Below are 22,088 nucleotides of genomic sequence, written 5' to 3'. Positions count from 1 at the left end.
TTATCAATTTATTATTTTATTCTCATTCTACGTGACTTTACCGAAAGAACCAAAGAAGACGGTGACAACAGTTGGTGCGATTATTCGCAAATGCAACACAATAACTGTCAATCTCCCTCGGCCTGGGGCTCCATGCAAGATCTCACCTCGTGGAGTTGCAATGATCATGAGAACGGTGAGGAATTAGCCCAGAACTACACGGGAGGATCTTGTCAATGATCTCAAGGCAGCTGGGACCATAGTCACCAAGAAAACAATTGGTAACACACTACACCGTGGACTGAAATCCTGCAGCGCCCCCAAGGTCCCCCTGCTCAAGAAAGCACATATACATACCCGTCTGAAGTTTGCCAATGACCATTTGAATGATTCAGAGGACAACTGGGTGAAAGTGTTGTGGTCAGATGAGACCAAAATGTAGCTCTTTGGCATCAACTCAACTCGCCGTATTTGGAGGAGGAGGAATGCTGCCTATGACCCCAAGAACACCATGCCCACCGTCAAACATGGAGGTGGAAACATTATGCTTTGGGGGTGTTTTTCTGCTAAGGGGACAGGACAACTTCACCCCATCAAACGGACGATGGACGGGGCCATGTACCGTCAAATCTTGGGTGAGAACCTCTTTCCCTCAGCCAGGGCATTGAAAATGGGTCGTGGATGGGTATTCCAGCATGACAATGACCCAAAACACACGGCCAAGGCAACAAAGGAGTGGCTCAAGAAGAAGCACATTAAGGTCCTGGAGTGGCCTAGCCAGTCGCCAGACCTTAATCCCTTAGAAAATCTGTGGAGGGAGCTGAAGGTTCAAGTTGCGAAACGTCAGCCTCGAAACCTTAATGACTTGGAGAAGATCTGCAAAGAGGAGTGGGACAAAATCCCTCCTGAGATGTGTGCAAACCTGGTGGCCAACTACAAGAAACATCTGACCTCTGTGATTGCCAACAAGGGTTTTGCCACCAAGTACTAAGTCATGTTTTGCAGAGGGGTCACGTACTTATTTCCCTCATTAAAATGCAAATCAGTTTATAACATTTTTGACGTGTATTTCTGGATTTGTTTTGTTATTCTGTCTCTCACTGTTCAAATAAACCTACCATTAAAATTATAGACTGATCATTTCTTTGTCAGTGGGCAAACGTACAAAATCAGCAGGGGATCAAATACTTTTTTCCCTCACTGTAGATCTGTCATGCGCCGGATTGGTCTGACCTCAGGAATAGTAGTCTGAACCGCATTTGGTTGGAGAAATGTTTAAGTCTGGGCACCAAATTGAGAGTCTACCAGTGCTGTTTTGTCAGTTTTGCTGTATGGTGCGGAGGCCTGGACATTGCTTTACGATGATTTGGATCGGCTGCAGTCCTTCCACACGCGATGCCAAAGACTCCTTGGCATCCAGTGATTCCACGTCGTCAGAAATGTCACCATTGCATCTGCGACCAATCTTCGCGATTAGGAGCTTAGTTCGAGGGAGACGGCTGTCACTTTTTGGACACGTCTCCTGTCTTGATGTGCAAAATCTAGAAAATGGTGCACTTCAGTTTAAGTTCAGTTGAAGTGCACTACGACACTCAAAGGAATGGCATTGTCTCCATGGTTTGCCTCCCTCCCGTAATATGTGGATCAAACATCACTCGACACCAGTGTATGGCAGCAAGAGCAGTTTATGCGAATGCTGTCGCAAGACGTGACACGTTTTGTGCAACGATCCTCTGCTATGACTGAATGATCTAAAGTATTGTATTTTATGCCTATGTGAAAAATTACATTCCTTTGCCATAACGTCACTATTACAGTAGTAACAGTATAAATACAACAATTAGATGTCAAAGTTGTGTTTAAAAATGTAGATTGGTATCTGAAGATTATTCACGAGATTGACGTAGGCTCTTTTCACCTTCCACAGACTCGGCCATCTTAGCTCCTGTGTCAACTCCATAGGGGACTGAGGGCAGGTGAGGGTAGTAGCCCTCTTGAGGCCAACACCACAGGGCAATTCCGACTTCTGCATTGTAGCTGGGCACGGGCGTTCGGAGAGGGCAGCACTCGTGTGTGCCAGTGGCATCTTGGTCTGTTTCAACGTCGTGGAAGGTTGGCCGGTAGGTGGCAACGTCAGCAGTATCCTGCCCGAGCAGCAGAAGTTGTGGCTGTGCACCGGCGTAGCTTTTCCTGTCATGCAGTGGCAACTTAAGGCCCTGCTGACGACAGTGCGAGTGCACCACGCCATCCACTGACTTCACGGCCACGATGGCGGTGCGGTGCCGACTATGGCGCTGGCCCAGTCGGGGGGACGGTGATGCCGAGCGGACTCAACTTGGATGGAGCCATGACTTTGCATCTCCTCCATCGCAGCCTTATTCATATGTTCCTCTCGGTATATGAACCTTATAGCGGTTCCTCGGAGTACCATAGTACTCCGGCTCTCGCATAATGTCCGTGATGCAGTAATTTTGAGTGTTGGTCAGCGATGCGGCAAGAGACTCATCTCGACGAGCTGTACACGATGCACCACCACGGTGCGTGCGAGCGTTCAGGGTTTCAGCGCAATCGTCCTCGCTGCGTTTCGACATTGCGGAGTAGCACCGATTTCGGACTGATTGGTACCCCAGTCGCAGAGTTAAGTTACACCCCTGGGAAAAAATAGTGTCTCAGAAATAAAATATTTAATTGCCTCGGCCATTTTGTATTATTTGGTACCCCAATAAGGATTTGTGTAACACAAAAATGTATCTCTCCATGCTTCTTTGTGCACTTCTTAGCGTCTCAATTGTCAACTCGAACATCACTTCCCACTGTGGAATTGATCTGAAGCCACAGTTAGGTAGTTCTTTTCCTCAATTGGGTGTGTTCAATTCACACGCTTTACTCTGCTACAAAAGGTGACACTTTTATTAGGGGTTTAAATCACGAAACAAATTGCAACAAAGCATCACATAAAAAGATATTTGTGAAATACGTTGTAACAAGACTGCATTACGAAGTGTTAACGTGCAGTAAAATTGGTCTATTTGGTTATTAAATCGGGGACCGCAAACTGGCCCACACTTGCTTTTTCATCTCGCATAAGATACCAACCATGTCATAAAAGTCATTAATTCTTATAGGGCTTAATAAAATTCCATGTTAAAATGTTGACTATTGTTCAATTCAATGCAGGTTTAGGTCCTCTGGATATTACAGCATCTGAGTCTCCTGCCAATGCAGGTGTTATTCTGTCTGCTGCAGCGTCTCCTGCTGCTGCTGTTCCAGCTGCTGTTCCAGCTGCAGTTCCAGCTGCTGTATCTCCTGCTGCTGCTGCTGCTGTTGTTCCAGCTGCTGCATTTGCTGCTGCTCTTCTTCGCAGTCCTTGATGAGCTGCTCCGCAAGCTCCACGGTCTCGTAGCGCACAAGCTGCACGCGCCGATACCCGTCCTCGTGCTCCTGGTACCTACACACCATCGTCATCATCAGCCATGGTCAATCCACTGCTGGATGAAGGCTTCCCCACCCGTTGCCACCACCTACTGTACAACATCATCATACACAGAAGACTTCTTGCACGAGTCAAAATTTTTCTTTACTTAAAAAGATGTTGCTCTTTTTGCCTCTGCCTTAAAAGAGTACCTGGTACAATGTGTAAACATCACTGCTGGGGAGACCAACAGCACCGGGTGTAGTGCTGGCCGCCCACATCCTCGTGTGCCAGCCTCCATAGGTGCTCGCTAAAGGCACTTGCCCCAACAGTCTATTGAGGCTATATGGGGGATCCTTTCTCTTGGTATAGAGGTGTGTGGGTGGTAGGCAAGGGTATTCTATTCTTGCGTATGGCAATATGCTCAGGAGCTGGATGCCTATGTCCATGTCTGCTCGTCAGGACAGGAGGGCTTCTGGAGAGAGTTCGTGTAGCATTGCTATTCCTCCTCCGTTGAAGGAGCGCAGAACCACAGTGGTTTACTACGTGGTCCATAGTTTGGGTTGCACGGCCACAATAGCATGATTGTGGCTCGTCTTTAAAAGCAGACGATGCAGCTCGAGTACCGGAAGCGTGGGTATCCCGGCGGCCAGAGGAAGCGGTGAGCCACGCGCAGGTGCCTGGTGAGGATGCTGCCACGCGAGAAGACCTTCTCGCAGCAGTGGCATTTGTAGCACGCTGCCGCGGCGCCCTGCACGCCGGAGCACACGCGGCATGTTGGAACACACGCGGTACCCTGGAGCACATGCGGCACGCCGTGGCACACGCGACACAAGCGGCACGCCGGAGCACGCGTGGCACGCCGAGACACAAGCGGCACGCTGGAGCGTACGCGGCACATCAGAGCACAAGCGCCACGCTGCAGCACAAGCGGCACGTCGGGGCACAAGCGGCACGTCGGGGCGCAAGCGGCACGCTGCAGCACAAGCGGCACGGCGCTGCGCAGAGGGGACACAGCAACGGGAGACAGCGTGACGACAAACATGGCGTGTCCTCCAAATCTCGGGATCTGACGCTCCTCGCCTTCACCAACCTGCACCGGGTAGCGTGGTGAAGTATGGTCAAATAACGCCCCCCCCGATGACCCGCATGGCATAGGGAGGCCCTGGTCTGGCAGTGGATTGACAAAATGGCTGTGTATGTACGTACCAACTCGCATTATTTGTTGTTTGTGTTGTGTTTAGTGGTTGCTGCCTGCTGTGGATGCTAGTAGCGCTGTATGACACGGTTGAGGATGATATTCATGCTGGTGGTTGTTTGTGGTTGTTGGCATTGTTATTCGCAGTGGTGGCGCTGGTTGTGGTTATTGGTAGCGGTTGCTATTCATAGTGGTGGTTACGGTTGTTGTGGCAGTTGTGGCTATTGTTGTGGTTATTCTTGCGATTGTTTCTCACAATGGTGGTTGCGATTGTTGTGGTTATTGTTGCAGTTGTTATTCACTGCGGTGGTTGCTGTTGTTGTGGCAGTTGCGGTTCTTTGGTTCTATTGTTATTTTATTTTCACCTACGTGACTTTACCCAATAGAACCAAAGAGTATGGATCCTAGCAGTCACGAAAGCTTTAAATCTAGAGCAGCTGCGGTTGTCGTGGCGGTTATTGCGGTTATTTTTCACAGAGCTGGTGGTTGTTGTTGCTCACCTGATGCACGCGCCGGTAGTGCTGCCGCACGGTTTTCAGCGTGCGCGCGCTGAAGTCGCACCCCGGCGCATCGCAGCGGTGGGGCTTCCCAGTGGTGTGCGTCTCCATGTGGCGATGCAGGTCTGCCTGGTTCTTACATCTACGCCCACGCACAGCGGAGCCGGGTCACAGCGTCCACAGCGTCCACAGCGTCCACATCACCCCGCAGAACACCACAAATACAAAGATACCCCATATAGCCTTAACAGACTGTTGGGGCAAGTGCAATTAATGAGCAACTATAAAAGCTGGTAGGCACAAGAGGGGGTGGGTGGCGATAACCACGCCCGGCTGGCTTTGTCTCCCTAAGTGGCGATGTTTACACACCGTACGAGCTAATAATTTTATGCTGAGTGGACCTAGGGGAGGCCCAGGACCAGTGAGGTACTGGTCAATGGTATTAGCTGTGAGCGATTTGAACTCGGGCCGCCGGGTTTGTAGAGCCGTTTTTCTGTGTTAACCCATGGATTTTCTCCGGGTACTCTGTTTATATCATCATATGCAGTAGAATTTAAATAGTGGCACCTGCCACATGCTCATTTTGACCAAACCCAGCGAAAGCCACAAATTCCATCTGCGATGGCATGACATTGTTAGATATTGTCAGATAATACTGTGCAGTGCGCAATACAATGTGTGTATTGTGAGTGTTGTAGATGTAAAGCTACCAAACATTTTGGTTTGGGTGGGGCAGTCCTGGTGTTCTAAAGCATTTGTAAGAATCTGGATTTTGTCCCAGTTAAACATTTTCTAGTCTCATGCTCAACACTTGGGTTGTGGGTGGGGTTGGCAGATATGTGGGAGGGCCTATGAGCAGTGAGCTGGGCCAACGTTATGAAAAGGTGCGAAGAGGTCATTACTCTCTGGATGGGGCTAGTGGTTGAGTGGATGTAGCCATATACAAGTGGGGCCAACTCACCATGTGCCCTGGTTGAGCCTCCCAGATACCTATCAGCTTAATATTTTTCATCGTAGTATTTGAACTACAATGCGTAACATGGCTGGTCACGTGCCATGTGAAATGTGTTTGTGCGTGTAGTGAACTATGCGATCGTGCATGCAGGCACCGTACCCGTGCTGGCACATCGAGCAGGGGAAGGGTTTCCCCGGCTCATGCCGGTACCGGATGTGATGGCGCAGTGAAGATGGGGCCGGGCATGTCATGTCGCAGAAAGGGCACTTGTAGTGGTTGACTGCATTCAATACCAGACAGCACAGATGTCAAATGTCACACGTTGGGCATGAAACGATCCACTGACTCAGCAGTTCATTTACGTGCTACAAAGAAGGGCCATTGCCCTAGACGTCACCAATTGTATATCTTTTCTTTCAAGGCAGTATTTTATTATGAACACATCAACATTGAGTCATTGATGATCGATTATTACTATCAGTTAAGATATATTTCAACACCCAGGATAACAATTGCAGAACTTTTGATTTAAAGCTTTCGTGACTGCAGGGATTCATGTTCTTGGTTCTTTCGGTAAAGTCACGTAGAAGGGAAACAATAAAAATATAAAACACTAAAATTATCACGACGTTTCGACTGCAACACAAGCAATCATAATCAGGTGTGAAAACCACAGCAAGAAAATGTTTTTGCAGTGGTTTTCACACTTGATGATGATTGCTTGTGTTGCAGTCGAAACGTCGTGATAATTCAATTGTATTATATTTTTATTGTTTCCCTTCTACGTGACTTTACCGAAAGAACCAAGAATATAATTGCAGAACTGTGTATATTAATGTTCTTCAAGGCATGGACATTTTATCCACATTTCCCATTAGAATAACGATCGGAATTAACAGGAGATAAAAAAAACTAGAAGTAAAATCAGGATAGACGGTACAAACAACAGTGGAAACAAGACAGTACACACGAAGTTAAACAACGAAGCCAGTGCACAGACAGCACAAGTGATATGGTAAAAACGAGAGGGTATCGATGAGAAAATAAATGAGACTAAGAATATATTAAATGGTATGAGACAGTACAGACAATACGAGACAGCACAAATTAGAAAAAAAGTATGTAGAGGCAGATCTTGCATAGCGTGACCCCGTCGAACATTGAATCGTGATGTTGCTCTTTGTCCTGGATAATTTTTGTTTGACGAAAAAAATAAAATCCAAACTCGCTTTTGAGTGAGAACATGCAGCGCCAGCCGGCCGATGAAATGCACCCACCACCAACTTTGTTTACATTCGCTCAGCCAATGAGAGGTGACGCACACTCTGAGACAATTAGCACTCCACCACGCACAATTCGATTATTACAATTCGTGGCCATGGTTACATAAAAAAAAAATCTATTTTTGTTTTCCCCTCTCCAGTTTTATTACAGTACGTTTATCCAGGTGAGAACTCACGACACCAATATGGAGTCTCAGAGGCTCCACCTAAAAGAAACCTCACCACAGAAATGTAGACTGAGGGCATCACTAATATAACTCAGAAAGGGAGAGCACCAGCTCCTCCAATCTCGTCTCCCACCGCTGCCTTTTAAGAGTACAGTAGAATGCACTTGAGTAGAGTACATAACATTTAGTGACGTTATAATAAATTAGTTTTTTTCGTATATATAACGTGTTTGCTACCTGGATTATTATTTGTGCGCTTACGGATACTGCAACGAAGCCCTCATAAATTGCTCATGCATAAGAAATAATGCTGTCGGACCCCTTTCAGTGTCGATTCGATTTGCGCTCACTTCTCTAGGAATGCATCTTGAGCAATAAGCGAGGTCTGTCTGTAATTCTTTTAAACAAACTGTGATCCTGAATGCGAATAAAATCATGGATGGGGTGAAGAAACACATGCCTATCGCATTCCATGCAATTCATTCTACCACACACTGCACACAACAGCAAAGGATAGACGCTGAGGTTGCACTTACTCTATCCGGCCTGTAAAGCAGACCCCTTTATAGAGGATTCAAATAAGAAGGGGGTGAAGCCTGGAGAACTGAGGTGGGGGCAGGGTTTAGGCACAGGGAGAAGAGGGCAGCAAAGCTAAGTGCCCATGGGAGCCAAATGGAACACAACAAGGCGGAACGCAGAAACCCGGGAGACCAACGCAAGACATGCGGCTCAGACGGTTTGCAAGGTAGGTTTGGAAGCACAGAAGCAAACGTGAGACAATCTAAGACAAAAGTGCCTCTCTTCTGCCAAAGTAAAATACAAAGTCAATATTTCCGAAATGGTAAAATATGTATTTAAATACTTCTGTAAGGGGTTTTAAGAAAATGAACTTCAAAATACTCCCATGGATACCGACTTGGGTTGAGTGACATTGTGAGAGGTGGAGTTCATGCATTTTGCGTCCACCGTATGAACTTAGATCAATGACGGAGCCATAATTGGTGCTTCAAAGTGGAGTGGTGTGTGGTGACGACTCTGTATAGTGGTTATACATGGTGGTGATTGTGGTGGTATATTTGGAGTTGGTGTACCTTGTTTTCATTGGCTCTCGAAGATGTGACGGTGTCTGTGATGTGTGCGGTGCAGCATTTTAAAGAGAACCATGCTGCGTTGGTGGTGGTGGTGAATGTGCAAAACTCACTGTGGTGTCGCATGTGGTCTCTCAAGATCCGTTCACTCGTGAAGTTCTTGGAGCAGTGGGAACACTGAAATGCTGCCACTGGAAGCATGCACCACGTACACATTAGGATTGCGTCACCTTGTCAATGACATGGCATCGTGAACACACAACAACCTACGGTACTATTGCATGCATGCCAGCCACTACAAACACCCCATACACTCCACACAACAACAAGCAGTGCATGCACTATACTAGTACCACTTTAAGAAGGGCAACAGTGGTTATCATCTAGGTAGGCTGGTTCTCATCATAGGAATGTGGAATTTCCACGACTGGCTGAGGACCTCGAACATCACACGACATGCATACCACTCACCATCACGCAACATAACACACACACACCACTCACCGACATACACAATTCACCAACACAACACACCACAGCACACATACCACTTGCAAATACACCATAGCAAAGTACAATGTGCAAATAAACCACCACAAATACCACTCAAACCTTACTCTATTTGTTGCACTTGGATGCTGTCTAATCTATGGCATCAATAAATGTGACAACAGCACCTCTGGGGTATTCAAATAACCGGCTCAACAAGCTAGGTACCCCCAAAGCCGAAGGACTCAATGATGTTATCACTGCTGCTGCTTCTTCTCTGTAGGCTTTGCACTCGACAGAATAGCATCACCATGCTTGTAGTGCCACGATTTCCATTGCCCTTCAGGTTTGGCAGATCAATTCCCCCATGAACAGGGGTCGGTAACGTGCGGCTCTTTAAGGGATGCTGCGTGATGTTATTTACTAAGGACCACCGTGTCGTATTCACATGCCTTGGCGGCTCTTGAAATATTGAGTTTTTATCGATTTCTAAAAAAAATGGCTCTTCTTGTAATTTTGGCTTCCGATCCCTGCCCATGACTAAAAAGAGCTCATTATACTCACTCTACTTTGACGTTAAACTGGTACCATTCGCCGATTCATGCATTTACACCGACACGGGTTGACTCAGCAGCCTTGAACACCCTCCTGCCGCCGTGTCGGGAGAGCTTCAGCACTGGGAATCACAGCAGGGAAACTAAGATATTCAAGATTGGTGCCAGACAACCCTCAACTGACTTGGGCGCCATGCTGGCCTTAATAGCCACTTGCTAACAACACTGGCAGCAGTATTACAGGGCTACGTGGTAGACTGTTGTGTTCGTTACCCTGGTTGGACTGGTGTCGTGTGACGTGGTCGATGAGCTTGGTGTTGTTGGAGAACATGCCTCCGCAAGTGGGGCATGCAACCACCCTCTCCTGTGTGTGCGTGCGCAGGTGCTCGCACAGGCGGAACCGCGAGCGGCACGTGGCCTCGCATTCTGAGAGAGCAAAGGGGGATACCAACAACAACGATGACTACAACGATGATACAATCTGCGCAAACGGATATGTTGATCTTTTTTTCAAAGCAATCGATTACGCGGTCGATTATCAGTTCAATTGCTTATCTAATCAGATATCACGACTGTAGTTGTAAAATATTAATAAATGTTAAAGCAGTTCCCGCATGTGCCGCTGGACGGGAGGTAATGGGTGGGGCTTGACGATGCCATCAGCATCATCAGCCGCGTCACGCTGGGCGTGGCTTACAGTTTGGTTTATTTTGTTTAACAGGTGAGAACTTAAAAGACAGGATACAGTGTAATTTGCAAGAGTGACCCGGGTCAACAAAATTACTAAAGTAATAACAGAAACAAAGCAAAACAATGAAAAAATATAATTCACCACAAAAACAACAAAATACAAAACACAGTAAAAACAACCGCGTGAGAGAGGAAATCGAAAACGGTGCACAGACAAAAAATATAAAATCAAATAAATTTCCTTAACCGATAGTTGTCGCGGACAAATTACTTTTAAGAAGGGGCTTTCCCCTTCTTCAGAAGGCAGGTTATGGGGGCAATCTATCGCAGTGCAGAAAAATACATTTGTGGACTGTACTTTCCCACACCTTAGATCAGCACGGTTGACTACGCACAGTGCTAAAGAAGTTCAACATACATACATACATAGACACGTACTTCTATCTACACCCTTCACCAACCTGCATTTACCAGCATGGAAAAGTAAGTCCCATGAACCCCACAACCTGCGCGGTGTGGGAAGCCCATCATCCAGTAATGGATTGACAATAATGAACTGTACATGTGTGCACATTGTTTTGAATGAGCACGACATCCACCGTACAACATGACAGAGCATGCGAGAGAACATCCAATGCAGCAAGACACATTAACAAAGATCTCTGGTATAACCTATAATGAGACTGTTGGGGCAAGTGCTGTTAGCGAGCACCTATGAAGCGCAGCACGTCACACTAGGAGGTGGGTGGCTCGCACCACGCCCGATCGCCTTTGTCTTCCCAGTGCTGATCCTTAAACACCGCACCAGGTACTGATTTAAGGCATAGTCGACCTAGAGGAGACCCAGGACTGGTTCAAATATTCGCTACTGTCATTGATCGTGGGCAGGAATCAAACTCGGGTCACCGGGTTCTTAGCGCAATGCACGAACCACTGCACCACCGCTCCCAACACACAAAGACAAAGATCCACCGTATAGCCGGAACAAACTGTTTGGGCAAGTGCTGTTAGTGAGCACCTATGAAGGCCGGCATGGCACACGAGGGGGTGAGAGGGTGGCCAGCACCACGTCCAACATACTGAACACACACACACGCGAGCAGACACACACAGGTCATGGGCAAAGAGCAAATATGACACAGGGTCACACGCGCGAGCAGCGAACCTATCCAAAGGCAGGTGATGGAACCCCCGGCAGTGTTGACCGCGCCGGGCTGCTTGAACTGCTCCGTGTGGGAATCCACGTGCCGGTAAAACCATTCAGGGTGAGAGAATTTTCTCTGCAATACACACCAGGCAGAGGCGGGGGACGCATGCCACACGTACACCGCACATCGCACGCAATGTACACACAGCAAAGGCGATGTAACTGGGCATTGGCTCATCAAATAATATATTAATAGGATCGCGCACGTAGTAATTGGTTAACCGCTTATGATATGATGTGATTGTATGTGTACAGCGTATGTGTGTATATATAGTACAGTATATATAAGTAGTGGGGAGCGGTAGTACAACGGTGAGTGCGCTGCGTTACGAACCCAGTCACCCGGGTTCGATTGCCACTCAAGGCTAACACAAGTGACAATTATCTGAATTGTGGGCCTCCCCCACGACGAATCAGCCTTAAATTAGTATCTGGTGTAGTGTGTAAACACCGGCACTACGGAGCCAAAGGCATGGTGCTGGCCACCCACAGCCTCGTGTACCTTGCCGGTCCCAAAAGTCTGTTAAGATTACACAGCATCTTCGTGGTGTGTGTGTTTGTGTGTGCTCACTTCGCAGCCCTCCCACTGGCACTGGAAGCTGTCGGGCAGCTCGGGCACGAGGTTGCGCGTGTGGCTGTCGAGGCCGCAACCCGGCACGCTCCGCATCACCACGCCCTGGTCGCACGCGCCGCCAGGCATCGGCGCTGCCTCCGTCTCCAGTGGCGGCGGCAGCAACGAAGCGTCGGCAGCAGGATCTGGCGAGGGGGTGACTGCCTTGCACGAATCGAGGACGCGCAGGCCCAGCTGCTTGAGTTTGGTGTGGAAGACGTGGAAGTAGATGTGACGTTCTAACTCGGGCGGACCCTCGTATGCTGTGAAGCCGCATTCACTCCACAGGCAGGTCACCTCGCCTGAGCACACAAAGACAAGATCCATCCCGTATAGCCTTACTAGACTGTTGGGGCAAGTTAATCGATTGGCGGTGACCCGGGTCACCATCGTGACCCGGGGGTGCCAAAACCTCCATAACTCCGAAACCAGAAGGCCTATGAATACGGGAGATGTCACTGAGCCCGATACGCACGCCAAATATGGGAATAAAAAACACACGCAAAACACTCATCAAAAGGGGGGCTGCTGGGGATTTGTGCGTGGCAATAGCTGTTTATTGCTTGTTTTGAAAGTACATCAGGATGCTGGTCTGGTCATTCCCCAGCACGTTCTGCTTCTTACGGGGGCGGCCACCCTTGTCTTTGGGAGCGAGACCACTTGGAGGCAATGGCGCACCAGGCACTCTCTTGGTACGGCCGGCGGTCATGGTCGTGCTAGCGGGATCGACATTGTCGTCATCATCGCTCTCAGCGTCGCCCTCCGGCAGGACAGGATAGTACCAGCGATGCTTCCAGAAAAAAACCTTAAACTATGCCGGGCCCACCAATATTTTGCGGTGACCCGGGCTACCGCCAATCGATTCAAGTGCTGAAAGTAAACCCCGAGGGCTGGCACGGCACACGAAGGGGTTGGCGGGAGCACCATGCCCGGCCGCCTTTGTCTCCCCAATGGCAATGTTTACACACCACACCGATTACTCATTTGAGGTCTAGGTGAGACCCAGGACTCGTTCAGATTATCGTCACTGGTGTATGTATGACTGTGCACATAAATAACATGCACAACACAAGTGTGTGTGCACTTTGTTAACTGCATTCAGGTTCGCAACTGACATAACTGTACTGTTTGCGATGACAAAACATTGTGTTAATTTGCCATCAAGAAACAACCACAAGGAAACAGGAATGACTGAATAAGGTCACCTGTCTATGAAATGAAAAAAATATATCGTCCCCACACCTGTGGAAATCTGGGATAGGTGGGCACGCAGGTGAGAGCCCATGTGGCAGCTGAACACCTCAATGCTGGAGGAGATATACGCACAGTTGCTCCACTCGCACTGGAAAATCAGCACCACCTGCTTGGCACACCTCCGTGGCGACATCTGCTCAGACGCATAGCACACAGCGTGGCACATCACACACACACACAACATCAAACAGCACACACACACACCATGTCACATCATACACCCAATGGCACTCACACATCGTGGCACATCACATACACACAACATCAAACAGCACACACACACACCATGTCACATCATACACCCAATGGCACTCACACATCGTGGCACATCACATACACACAACATCAAACAGCACACACACCATGTCACATCATACACCCAATGGCACTCACCTATCGTGGCACATCACATACACACAACATCAAACAGCACACACACACCATGTCACATAATACACCCAATGGCACTCACACATCGTGGCACATCACATACACACAACATCAAACAGCACACACACACCATGTCACATCATACACCCAATGGCACTCACACATCGTGGCACATCACATACACACAACATCAAACAGCACACACACACCAAGTCACATCATACACCCAATGGCACTCACACGCAACACGGCACAACACTCACACACAACACGGCACAACACTCACACACATCACTCACACGCAACACGGCACAACACTCACACGCAACACGGCACAACACTCACACAAAACACGGCACAACACTCACACACAACACGGCACAACACTCACACGCAACATCAAACCGCTCAACAACCGCCATTCACCACACAGTGGCGGCAACGTCACCACGGCGCTCGTGCCAGGCTATGTGCGCTTTAAGGCACTTTTAAGGCCACGTGAAGTGTCGAAACAGAAGGCGCACACACAACATGGCACTCAACCCCCATGACACATCAAACACACACAACATGGCACTCGCACAACACGAAACAGCACACGCATACCATGGACACATCACTCCCACACACGCAACATGGACACATTATATACACCAAAGGCACTCACGGAATAAATCGTTGTCCCTATCGCCCTGTGTCTCCCACGTCTGTGTGTGCCTCCGTGTCCGTCTCCCGCTCGGCGTGTCCCTCCCTGTCCCTGCCCCGTGTGTCCGTCGCTCTTGCCCTTTGTCCCTCTCGCAATCTCTCCCCTCCACCACCATCATCATCATCATCCCCTCGTCTCCCACCTCGCCACTCATTCTACCGTCTCTCGCAACGGCCGTCTTTCAGTCTCTCACCCCCCACCTCGTCTCTCCCCCCCCCACCTCGTCTCTCTCCCCCCCCCCCACCTCGTCTCTCTCCCCCCCCCCACCTCGTCTCTCTCCCCACCTCGTGTCTCACCCCACACTTCGTCTCTCTCCCCACCTCGTCTCTCTCCCCACCTCGTCCCACCCCACACTTCGTCTCTCTCCCCACCTCGTCTCTCACCCCTCGTCTCACCCCACACTTCGTCTCTCCCCTCATGTCTCACCCCACACTTCGTCTCTCTCCCCCCGTCTCTCTCCCCACCTCGTCTCTCTCCCCTCGTGCCCCACCCCACACTTCGTCTCTCTCCCCACCTCGTCTCTCCCCACCTCGTGCCCCACCCCACACTTCGTCTCTCTCCCCACCTCGTCTCGCTCCCCCCGTCTCACCCCACCTCGTCTCTCCCCTCGTGCCTCACCGTCTCTCTCCTCGTCGTCCCTCGCGATCTCCGCGTCGCTTACCGCCTCCTCCTCCTCCGCCGCCTCCTCCGCCTCCTCTTCCGCCACTGCCGCTGTGAGTCGGTCACGTGGGAGCGCACGCGCAGGAAGGAGACGGAACAACGGAATAATCAATCATTACAATTAATCATTCCGCGTCGTGCAGGAGGAACTGTGTGGGTACCGTCGGATCGATAACGTCGCGAGATCGCGACGGCTCGATGGTGGGGGGGGGAAGGGGAGATCCGTCCAGCAAGTAAATCGATTGTGGCCAATGAAGATTCGTGCTGGACGTTGTTGGATGGTTGTAGCTACGTGCCACAATCACGCACGACCACGCAATCCGCCTCCTGTAAACCACAAGCGTCCACTCCACGCGACAAACGTTCATTTACTCATCCCGTCAGCCGCACGGCTCTTGGAAACGAGCGAATAACGTCGCAGGGTTCAAGGCAAGCAAACTCTGGCCCGGTTTGGACGTTCAGCGTCTCGTCGGCAGGGGATGGAAGACCCATCTGGTTTTTTTCGAGTAAACGCCAAAAAGGTCACCAAAACTCAATGCGCAAATCTATGGCGGCTAGAACGGCAGTTTTGGGTTGTGGGCATTCTGACAATATGAATTTTGTTGTCAAAGTTTTAATAGAAAGGCTTGACAGATTTCCTGTTGGGAAGAGCATGTTTGGTGGATTGAAGGATGGCCAGCTCACTGACAATTTTGAATAAATCCCGAAGTTAATTCTTGCCAGTTTCAATCATGTTTGCAAGATACGTATTTTTGGCATCAAATATTTATTTGTGATGTTCCCTCCGCAGTTTGAGTGAAGTGTTGTCATTCAGCAGAACGGGTTTTCACCAATGCCCTTCAGATGTGGACACTTGCCTTCTGAGAACAACGTTTTGTGCGAAACAGACTTTAGGGGGTAAACGCTTCGAGCAAATCAATTTTTTTAGAAGCCACTGAGTAAAGAGCGTTGGTAAGTGAAACGTGACACAGGTCTCCAAACTCAGCAAGCTGAACTGTGGAGACAACAGTCCCCAGATCCTCCTGCAGAAATATTGTCAGGTTATCGGATATCAATTATTTGTTTGCTCTAATTAGAATGTTTCTTTTTTTTTTACATGATGAGGATATAAACGAGCTTTGATATCAAGTTTAAATATAATCAGAAAATTATCCGACCGGTCGACCTGAATGATGTCCAAAATAGAAATTGGGATTTGTGCTGAAAAAAATGTCAGGTGTATGTCTAATTCTATGGGTGGGGCCATTGAGATATCGAATAGTCTAGGATAAGCATATTGTCTATGAACTGGCAGGCTAACTTGTCATGAGGAGAGTCGCCCCGGACATTGAAATCCCTCCATATCAGGGAGAAAGGGGACTCCGATGACAGGGTTGCACTCAGGTCAAACATTTCATCCAACCAATCAGAATCTCAATCAGCGGAACAATAAACAGATTAAAGGAGTAATTGTTCTCAAAATATCAGTGAATATATAGATATTCTAAGGATTTAAAATAGAGGCCCTACAGGTGCAGTGTAAATAATCCTGAAAGATGAGATTCGATTCGCACGGTGCATTTTATAACCAGGGAGGAGATTGACTATGTCTGAAGCGAAGGATTCATGAAACCAGGTTTATGTCCGGCAAGAAAATTGGGGTATCAACTAAGCAGTTTTGTCTGATAAAGAGATAGCATGCTTAGCTGCGGATCTGGCGTTAATGAGAAAGGCGTCAATTCCCAGAATGGACAGTCATTGCTGATAGGAGTATGTTGTAATGGAAGTGATGAAATGTTCTGGGTGGGATTTATTCTTGTGAGTGAGGTTAATTGGTTGAATGTGATTGACGATGGTATTGTGATTAATAGATGGTATGAGAGTGATAGCGTGTTAGGTAAATCAATATCGGAAGTGATAGTAAGGAACAGAGGACTTGAGCTAACAAGATGAGACAATCTTACAGCGCCCCGACCCGTGATGCATGTATGGCGTCCGACGTAGTATGCTCATTGATTTACACGTCAACAATAGGTCGGCGTCTCTTGAGCAAGAAATGGATCGCAACCCTAATAATGTGGCAGGAAAATACTTGACCATGGTTGGGTATGCAGAGAGAACAATAAAGTTGTAGCTCTGGTGGCGTGACCGAAAGTAATGGAGCTGCCCCCCGGTGATGGTGATTGAGCTGCCTAACGATGGAACAAAATAATTTGAGCGTGGAAGGTCGCTCCTTTTCCTCTGCTGCCCTTGATCTGTAGCCATCTGCACTGCTGACTCCTTGTAGTTCGCTGGTCAAGTCCATGCGAAAGTATTTTCTCCCTCCACCTATGACCGTCTTTGTCTCCGCATCCTGTTATCAATATAATCCATTGTGTATCCTGGACAGTTAAATTATTCTCTCTCTCTGCCACGTTGTGCCCTCTTCCCCATTCCGCAAGTGCCCTCTATGTATCGGGATCTTGAATTGCAGTTTGAACTTTTAGCTGTTTTTTTCCTGGATTTGTCTGTTTGCGCATAGTCACTTTAAGATGTTTGTTGCGGTTGCACCCGATTCAACAGCCGAATGGCTCACAGAGCTATACCAAATAAATTAAACTGAAACTTATTGAAATTGTTTATGAATCTGAATGACAGTACTGTACATATATTGCAACGTGTGTTGCTATCTCCACGTATGCCACCAGGGAGCAATGCAGGAACGCCTTCAGGCCACTTGGTTGGGCATTGTGACATGGCCCCCAACCCACTGAGCTTCGATGTTTGTTCACCTTTTGGTGCATTTTTGCTTAGTTTATTCTCCATCGTTAGTTTATGGTGCTATCGGCATCATGTCACGAGATGCAGTCAAAATTACGCAGAAAATGCCAGCGAAAGATATTGTTCACAGGACTACACCCCAAAAATCCTTCACGTTAACTTGTCACGCTTTCCAGAAATGGTGGGGACCATTCCCGATACACTCTGCTATGTGATTTTCGCATGACAAACTGAAAAATTCCAGACCTGGAACTTTCGAATTTCTGTAGTGTGCAGTCACTTGTGATTTTAATAAGACAATCATCTACAATTGAGAACCTAGTTTTAATTGCAGGTGGCTGCCCATATTCGAACACAGGCTCTCTCTCAGCAGTGTTAGCTCAGCGCTCTAATCCCTTCGCCACAAGATATCACCCGGGTCTTATGTTTAAGGCTCGTAATGTAATGCAATATCCTTGGATGTAAACACGGCCTAAGTCTCAGCACAGTGTCTCACAATGATTCCTGTTACCCACTTAGACAGAACGTTTGTTCTGTTTTATGTTCTCATTCTTATGCCGAGATTTAAAACATATCTATAACTATATTATTGGTTCTTTCGGTAAAGTCACGTAGAAGGGAAACAATAAAATAATAAAAATAGCAACAAAATTTTCTTGCTGTGGTTTTCACACCTGATGATTGCTTGTGTTGCAGTCGAAACGTCGTGAGAATTTTATTGTTTTATATTTTTATTATTTTATTGTTTCCCTTCTGCGTGACTTTACCGAAATAACCAAGAATATGAATCCCTGCAGTCACGAAAGCTTTAAATCAAAATATCTATAACTGTTGCTTATTGTGAGTTACATGTGCAGATATGAAACCATCAACTCCCAGATATTGCAAATTGGTTTAACACGTAGGCTTTCGCGACCAATATTATTCATAATAAAGGTTTTTGGGTTAGATCGCGTTATTTATAAATGTGTCGTAACCCTCCATTACCCGACACGGCCAATCAGCAAAAAAGTGTCACGTTGACAAAAGACAAATAGTTCACTACTTTAGCCCACCGGTGTGTTGAAGAGAGTAAATGTTGTGGATACAAATGTCTGACCCCCTTCCCCCGGTGCGTGACGTCATTTATGGACGGCCCTTAATGGTTATTTTGCACGGCAAGTGAGCTGTGACGTCAAATCTGCAACGTCACCCGCATGCGGAAGCGTGACGCAGTGTGCCTGCTGATGTCACGCATCCCCCCCCCAACCCTCCACGAGTAAAGTACCATACAAATGTTTTGCAGGTCTCAGGCGTTCTTGGTGCAGCATTGCTTTATTATTTGAGTCGTTTACTGCCGTACGCACCCTGAAAGTTGTGTGTCTGCTGCAAGCGCGTGTATGTGTACCTATGGACGCGCGCACATGTGGGGGGGAGCGGTAGTGTAGTGGTTAGCGCGCTGCGCTACTAAACCTGGCGACCGGAGTTCGATTCCCGCTCACGGCCACCACCGGCAACGATTATTTGAATCGGTCCTGGGCCTCCCCTAGGTCCACTCAGCCTCAAACGAGTAACTGGTGTGCTGTGTGAACATCGCCACCGGAGAGACAAAGGCGGCCGGGCGTGGTGAATCCAAGTCCCGGGTAGTAAAGCTATCTACATATATAAAAGGGAAATTTGTGAATATGTGTGTCTGTTCAAAATGTTTAGCATACTTCCCGATATGCAACAAACTTTAAATTTTGCATGTGGGTAGCTTCTAGACTGTACACAATGCAAAACGTATAAAAAAATAACTTTTGTATTTTGGGGGAGGGGGGGGCGCACTAATGCATATATTTTGCACGGAAATTGAGTGGTCACGTCACACCAGTGATGTCACCCGCATGCGGAAGCGTCACGCAGTGTGCCTGTTAACGTCACGCATCCCCCCCCCACCCTCCGCGTAGGCCGTGTATTAATCCAAGACAAGACTCCAAGTCTCGGGCGAAGCCGGGTAGTAAAGCTAGTGATCCATAAAATATACCAGTCCTCAATTTGAGAATATTAAAAAAATGTAAGATACTTTGGTTTTCCATTGCGCTGATTCCGGTCAGTGGACAGTAATTTAAATTATAAAAACCACAGCTCTCCCTTACCTTATTAATCTTACAAGATTGTATCCTCTTATTGTTAATCAAATGACCTGGCCACGTGATTAAAGAAATCTGAGTAAAATAGCAGTACCGTAATGAGGGGTAGAGCGAAGGTGCATTGGACCGCAAACCGTTTTATGAACCCAATCCACCCGAGTTCAATTCCCGGTGACAGCTAACATCAGTGGAGAGTGAAACATGGCTGCTCCAGTCCCCTCCCCTGTCATTAACATTCCGCATTGGCCAGTGTGGTGAAGTATGGTCAAACAACCACTATGACTGACACGGCATGGGGAAGCATTCATCCAGCGATGGATTTACAAAGGTATCTGAATTTCTAACTTTATTATTATGATTACATCACTACCACTTGTTCCACTGTCTGGAGATGCCGGCAGACCATATGATTAAATCGTAATGAATAATTAAAATCGATCTTGTGGGAACTTAAAACAGCCAGTTACCAGAGCCCTTTGTGATCCAGAGTGTTCCCTTGCATTTACTCCTTTGTAATGCACAACCTTACTGTACTCTCTCTACAAAATAATGTATAAATAATCACAACTCCATTCTGCGTATCCACGTAAAAAGAAACAAATGTGTGGTGCATCAGCTTAGTGGTTTTCATGGATCAATATAATCAAGCAGAATTTATTTACACAACCAAACTCTGGACGAGTTTCAACCTGGGTCTCATCAGTAGAGTCAGGTTTGTTAAACAAACACTGCTGCACTTACCATATGTTATTGGCAAGCAAAATCCATATAAAATACGATTATGATTCTTTGGGTCTTTCGGTAAAGTCACGTAGATAGCTTCAAACAATATAACAAAATAACAAAAAACTACGACATTTCGATTGAAACGTCGTAGTTTTTTTGTTATCTATGTGACGTTACCGAAAGACCCAAAGAATATTAATTCCTGCAGTCACGAAAGCTTTAAGTCAAGAAAATACGATTACATTAGCAATTCATCCAGATGTATCTGATCTCCTCAGACTTGAGAAGCTAAGCAGGCATGAGTTTGGATAGTGCTTGATCTATTTTAAGTTTAGACTTTGCATTGCAATGGTGACCCAAAAAATGCGTTAAAAATGCGATAAAATCAAATGCATACCATTTTTGTTAAAGTATTGAAAATAATAATAGGTTTTACCCTTCATAGCAATGCAACAGATGTGAAGATATTCTTGGTTCTTTCGGTAAAGTCACGTAGAAGGGAAATAATAAAATAATACGTGACTTTACCGAAAGAACCAAGAATATGAATTCCTGCAGTCACGAAAGCTTTAAATCGAGATGTGAAGATGTTCAAACACCAAATACATATATTTTGCAAGGAATCAAGAAGAAAGCTATCTGGTGTTGGCCAATCAGTTTAAAAAATAATGCATATATTATCAGAACATTTTTGTTTGCATGTTCACCACAAGTACGTGTGGTTAATGTGGACTTGATTAATTGCCAAAGGTATTGATTTGGTGTTTGAAGATCTTAGCACCTATTGTATTGCCAAAAAGTGTAAAACCTATTCTTATTTTTCATCCTTTGATATTGGCAAAGATGTCCCACTTTTGTTGAATCTGAAAGTTGGATGGAAACAGTTACAGGAATATCTCCAAAAGTGACAGAAATAGACTTTGAAAGCTACAATAATAATAGAACGTGTCATGCCTGTAACCCATGGGGAACATAGAATAAGCGTCGCCAAGCTTCACACAAGCAGCTATATGTACATGACGGTCACATGGAAAGAATGTTGAATTGGCAACCAGATATACAAAATACTCTTCTGAGTGAACAGCTGGTGATCCTTTTTCTACCAACGTTAACTTACAGTGCATTGACCAACTGCACCACCACAGGTCGTTTCCTGGCCATAACTCTAACATCAGTGGTGACGTCTAAACGAAACCTTGAACATTCCCATTTGAACCAATTGTCACTGAAGAACGCAGTGAAGAATGGTCTAACAACAACAACCCCATATCCATGACCGACATGGCAGGAGGAGGGCTTCACCCAGCAGTGGATTGGCACAAGGATTATAATAAAACAGACTCACAATATTCCATAAACATTCGTTGCAGTGT

The 22,088-nt window shown here is 47.0% G+C and overlaps 1 protein-coding gene across 6 annotated transcripts; it reads right to left on the bottom strand.

The window, feature by feature from the left end:
* Nucleotides 1–2,871: 2,871 nt before the first annotated feature.
* On the bottom strand, nt 2,872–16,462 carry HINFP (histone H4 transcription factor). 6 transcript variants are annotated; one of them, XM_076074965.1, is made up of 10 exons: nt 15,141–16,462; nt 13,456–13,516; nt 12,091–12,431; nt 11,478–11,592; nt 9,896–10,048; nt 8,693–8,770; nt 6,201–6,321; nt 5,090–5,228; nt 4,018–4,142; nt 2,872–3,427 (listed from the first exon to the last, which is right to left on the bottom strand). In XM_076074965.1, exons 2-10 carry the CDS (start codon nt 13,514–13,516, stop codon nt 3,208–3,210), a joined length of 1,353 nt encoding a protein of 450 aa, XP_075931080.1. In that variant the 5' UTR covers nt 15,141–16,462; the 3' UTR covers nt 2,872–3,207. The 6 variants fall into 6 exon arrangements, with proteins under 6 accessions (XP_075931080.1, XP_075931076.1, XP_075931072.1 ...); XM_076074961.1 differs by having other exon boundaries at nt 15,098–16,461; XM_076074957.1 differs by having other exon boundaries at nt 13,372–13,516; nt 15,141–16,186.
* Nucleotides 16,463–22,088: the final 5,626 nt, after the last annotated feature.

Source organism: Petromyzon marinus, chromosome 3 (assembly GCF_048934315.1).
Source record: "Petromyzon marinus isolate PM22_M1 ecotype Great Lakes invasive population chromosome 3, UKy_Petmar_22M1.pri1.0, whole genome shotgun sequence".
In the NCBI taxonomy this organism is placed as follows: domain Eukaryota; kingdom Metazoa; phylum Chordata; class Hyperoartia; order Petromyzontiformes; family Petromyzontidae; genus Petromyzon; species Petromyzon marinus.
The sequence above is the reverse complement of the archived record's forward strand: the minus strand, read 5'-3'. Positions and strand labels throughout refer to the sequence as shown.